This window comes from Nicotiana tabacum, chromosome 18 (assembly GCF_000715075.1).
Source record: "Nicotiana tabacum cultivar K326 chromosome 18, ASM71507v2, whole genome shotgun sequence".
NCBI classification, from domain to species: Eukaryota; Viridiplantae; Streptophyta; class Magnoliopsida; order Solanales; family Solanaceae; genus Nicotiana; species Nicotiana tabacum.
The window spans coordinates 133,245,269-133,250,739 of NC_134097.1; the positions used below are offsets into that span (position 1 = coordinate 133,245,269).

The 5,471-nt window shown below is 31.3% G+C and overlaps 1 protein-coding gene across 1 annotated transcript; it reads left to right on the plus strand.

Annotated features, from left to right (window-relative positions):
- The first annotated feature begins 2,481 nt into the window (after positions 1-2,481).
- On the plus strand, positions 2,482-5,195 carry LOC107801705 (LOB domain-containing protein 1). Its single transcript, XM_016625074.2, has 2 exons — positions 2,482-2,841; positions 4,330-5,195. Exons 1-2 carry the CDS (start codon positions 2,569-2,571, stop codon positions 4,693-4,695), a joined length of 639 nt encoding a protein of 212 aa, XP_016480560.1. The 5' UTR covers positions 2,482-2,568; the 3' UTR covers positions 4,696-5,195.
- The last annotated feature ends 276 nt before the right edge of the window (positions 5,196-5,471 follow it).

A 5,471-nucleotide genomic window follows, 5' to 3' on the forward strand; every position in this document is an offset into this window, starting at 1 on the left:
GCAAGTCCTATCGGAAGGTAAAGTGCTCCCCAACAAAAGTGATTCCATACCCAGACCTCGAACTCGAAATCTGTGATTAAAAATATAGGAGTACTTATCACTCTACTGCAACTTTTATTGATTTGTATGTACTTTTTTTATTCCAATTTATATAATGGTTTCGAGAGCCAAACGAACTGTTCTTTGGCCGTAATTTTGATATACTCCTATGTCTTTTAAATATTTTTCAAGTATTAATTATTATAACTTATAGTTGCATTGTTTCTAAATATGTAAACTTTAGTTAAAAAAAAAAAACTAAAAATTCTATGTTCATATACATTGTCAAAATAAGAAGCTTGAATCCCGAAGCGAAAATTGTCACATAAATTGGGATAAAGAAAGTATCTTTTATTATGCATATCATATGTATATTTCTAGTCTCATAAATTTACATCAAGAAACAAATTTGCTACTAGTCATTTATGTTTCCATAATGGAATTAGAATATTCGAATTTATTTTTATAGCTAAACTGTTTTAAAAGAGATATATAACTAAATGGTCAAATGTACATGAAGAAGGTTAATCAATATTTATATCGAATAATCTCCTAAGCATCTATAGAACAATTATTCTAAGAATATAAAAAATGTTTGTAAAATTGGATCTGCACCAGTAAGTCGTAATTAATTATCAATTTCACCTGCTTTCCACATTCAAATTAATTTATGTTACATGTGGCTTGATTTAATTGCAAGAAGATAAGTTAGTGTCAAAATACTGAAGCTTGATAAGGTCTATTTTTCGGTGTATTTTACTCGTTATTTCAATCAAGAAGGAAAAAGAGCCAAAAACATCCAATCTGGATTATCAGTGGGTTATAAAGTCATCGATCGCATTTTCTATTTTAAGACTAATCTTTAGTCACCCTTGACTTCCTTTTGGAGCGACTTAAGTCCAAGAAAGCTGGAGATTTTTTTTTTCAAGGAGAGATGGAAGAAAAAATCGTATATCCAATTTCTTTAAATGGAGTAATTAAAATAAATAAGCAATACGTAAACAAAACTTCATTAATGTCATAAGATTAACCAATTTAGTAGCAACAAAGCCACTTTTCTAGAAGATTATTTTAAAACTGATTGTGAGAAATTGTGCCAATTATTTTCTCAAAGTTTCACAATTGTTGTTTTCACAATAATGACAGGTAAACTTTATAGCTGATCAACTTATACTGAGAGAGTAAAAATTATTACCATTTCAGATGAATAAAACTTAAATTCTTTTGATAGATCATGAACTAGCTAATACAAAAAATTAATATGAAAACCCTCATGCTTGAACTTTTGTGGTCGTAACTTTCCATCAATAAGTGTAAGACCCAACTTTTGATCTTTTCTTTTTCTTTCTAGTTTCTTCTATTGTCTAATTTTCTTGTGTGTTGGTTTGTTTTTAAAAAATAATTAATGTTAGACTATAGGTCACAAATTCGAATAGTAGAATCAATTATTGATATTTATATCGGGGTAGAGGTAAAGTCTGCGTACATATTACCCTCCCCAGACCCTACTTGTGGGATTATACTGGGTTGTTGTTGTTGTTGTTGTTGTATATCAGGGTAGGGTGTCTACATCATACCCCTTGAAATGTGACCATTCCCTAGATAGTGCATGAATATGGGATGCTTTTGCACTGTCAATTTTTTTTTTAATTACTGTTAGAATAAGGACGGCTCGGTCGTTAGGAAGCACTTCCATGACTTACCCCATCTTTTACTCTCATTTCTTAATCATGGCTTCCCATGCAATAATTCTTCCACGATCTCAACATAATATTCTATCACAAAACCAAAGTTAAGAAGAGGAAGATTATTTAATTTGCCATATATGTAGGAATAACGAAGAAGAAGTTCAGATTTGTAATTTCTTTAGTGATTCGCAACATCTTCTGGCTTTGATTAATTTTTTTTTATTTTTTTTGCATGAAGTTGGTTTATAATAAACATTTAATTAATCCCTGATTGATTAATATAATAATTCTTTTTACCAAAAAATAAATATAATAATTCTCAGAAATCGGCTAAACTACGTTCAAAGCTAGTTTTGGGGTTTTCACATGCAAAACTCAAAAAGCAACGAACTCATAGCAGTAGTAGTACTAGTGAAAACGGAAGATCGCCGCAACCATGCGACCAAACAAAAAGCCTCTTCTTCTTTTTATTTTAATCTTTTAATGGTTAACTTATTTTATTATTTACAATTAGCGAGAAAATTATTAAACTCAGTTAATAATTTTAGAGGTTAAGTTAAATATATCATCAGCTTATGGAACTTTTACACTATTTGGTCACCTTAATATATTGTAAATATTTTTTGGATGACCTGATGATGTAAATAAAAATTATAAAAAGAAAAAATAAAGAGAAGGTTAACGTCATTTACTTATTTATGACATCATCCCCGCTCCCACTATATTGTTCCCTTGACTTATAAATATATCCTTAGTTCACTTCATTTTAGAGCAGCATCCCAAGTATTACTTTGTTTCCTTAGCTAGACTTTTACACATTTCTACAAAGAGAGAAGAAAAAATGGAGTACTCCAGTGATACAAAGGCGACAGTCATAAGTACTTCACCATCATCTTCTCGCTCCGTTTCGCCGCCGTCGTCGTCTTCTTCTTCTCCTAACTCTCCACCACCACCGCCGATGGTGGTGGTCAGCCCTTGCGCCGCCTGTAAAATATTACGGCGGAGATGTGCAGAGAAATGTGTGTTGGCACCTTATTTTCCTCCCAATAATCCTATCAAGTTCACTACTGCTCATCGTGTCTTTGGTGCTAGTAACATTATCAAGTTCTTGCAGGTAAATATACTATTACGTACTTTCTTTTCCATCTTTTCTTTCTAGGAAAAATGACACTATATAACCGCTTTTAAAATAATAGTCGGAATATATATATAAATTTTATACACTCTTTTGGCTATCAAATGTAAATAGTTTCTGGCACTGTTTAAAAGTGATACTATACTCTTCTTTCTCCCCCTTTTTAAAAAGGTTACTCTAGTAGATTATTTCAACTTCGTGAGATGTACTTCTAGTGAACTTATTCAGAGTTTATTTTCTGATAGTGTAAAGGGTAAACTATGTTTTATACTATTATCAAGTTACATAAGAGATAATTATAGTTTTAACCGTCTATAAAAGTAAAATTAGTAACACGAAAAATAAGACAATTCACATGTTACAACAATTTAAACAAACAGAAAGCATAAATATTTCTTTTACATTCTTAGTGTCTATAAATATATAATTCATTTTGAAAAAAAAATAGGTAGGGGGTCTATTTAGTCTACCAGAAATGATATTTCCTAAAAAAATTCTAGCAGACTTTCTTTTATAATATATTTTACACGAAAAAAGAATTTAGTGAATTCTATGGTGGTAATAAGGAATATTTTAATATTTGGAAGACTTGTTATAGACTTGACGTATAGTAGTATTTATAAGTAGTAATTTTTAGTTTCAATTTGAAAAGCTACGCTAATTGATTGTTGAAATAGACAGATGAGGTTGATAGGGATATATCAATAATATCGCATTTCTTATTAGTGTATAGAATTGATGTTTCGAGCCAAGACTCATTCAAAGGCTTTAGGTAATTGATCTATGACTATAATGAGAAGCAACTCCTTTATTTATCATTAGGAGAAGGTCTTTTCTTTCTTATATTGCTACTCTATTCATGTACCTGCATTTTCTTTTCCAAACTTTTTGCGGTCATATACATTGACTTCTCTTAAATTTTCAAAGTAATTTTAGTATAATTATATGGTATCCGGAAATTGCTGACCTGCTAATCCAAATTCATGCTGCATATGGGGGGGCTAGAAGTGCTTCCTATCTGGGGTTTTCCAATTCTAGAACTCGAAAACTAGACCTTTAGTACAGGATGTTACTATTCATAACTTCTTGAGCTAAAATAATCAAAACCCTTAGGAGTCATTTGGGAAATCAGTTATCCCATGATTAATTATATCGGGATTAGTTATTCTGGGATTAGTTATCTCACCCTCCCATAGGGATAAACAATACTACAATCTCAGGATAACTAATCCCGTGGATTAGTTATACCACGATTTTATCCCAACCAAACATAGGATAAACTCATCTCAAATTTAATATTAATAATCCCTTATCCCTCGTACCAAACGAGCCCTTAATGTCTCTCTCATAATTAACTATTACTACTAGTTGATTTGACAATGGAATGATTTTTAGCAATTTTACTTTTTTCACTTGTATTATGAAATCTAAACATCATTAACTTTTTAAATTTTCAATCTTGTTTAGGAATTGCCTGAATCTCAAAGAGCAGATGCTGTAAGCAGCATGGTGTATGAAGCTAATGCTAGACTGAGAGATCCAGTCTATGGTTGTGCAGGAGCAATTTGTCAACTTCAAAAGCAAGTGAATGAGCTACAAGCACAATTAGCAAAGGCACAAGCTGAGGTTGTCAACATGCAATGTCAACAAGCTAATCTCATGGCCCTAATTTGCATGGATATGGATCAATCTTCTCCACAAGCATCACCACAACAACAATCTAATTTGGAAAGTTTCACTAATAATATCCCACATAGCTTTCAGAACAACATGAGTTTCCTAGATGATAACAATAACTTTGGATCAGTGTGGGAGCCCCTCATGTGGACATGATTATAGACAGAAGCGAATCCAAGATTTTAACTCTATGAGTTCAGGATTCAAGCTCTAATAGGTTTTACACAGAAAAATCAAATATAGGCAACGAGTTATGGGTTCAAACGAACCCACATCTATAATATAATGCTAGATCCCCCTGACTACGGAAACATGTTCCTCATATCAAAGGGCTCTCTATCATTAAGTTCGTCAATTCTAACTTCTAGATAATTTCACTAAGTCAATTTTGAGTAAAATATAATATCGCGAATAAAATCGATATAATGTCGTATCCTAGAGAAAGGAATCTGATGTATAATATATATTGAGCCAAATCTTTAAAGATTTGTGTTCCATGTCTTAGTAATTTCATTATTTTTGTAATGATTCTGAACAGAGAGCAAATGAAATTGACGGGTCATATGATCCCGCCATATTATCTAAAGGCAATTTTTCTGTTACTATATAATTATAGTACTCCCTTCGTTTCATATTAAATGAAGTACTTTCCTTTTTAGTCTGTTTCAAAACAAATGACACATTTCTAAATTTGGAAATAATTCAACTTTAAACTCTTTTATTTTACTCATTTACCCTTAATAAAAGCTTTTATAGCCATACAAATGACATGACCCCACAAACTTTTTACCCCTTAAGTTTTTAAGACCACAAGTTTCAAAAGTCTTATTCTTTTTTCTTAAACTCCGTATCGAGTCAAACTACCTCATATAATATGAAACGAAGGGAGTATTTATTTTTCTGTTTGATCATTCTGAATTAAATGTTCATAA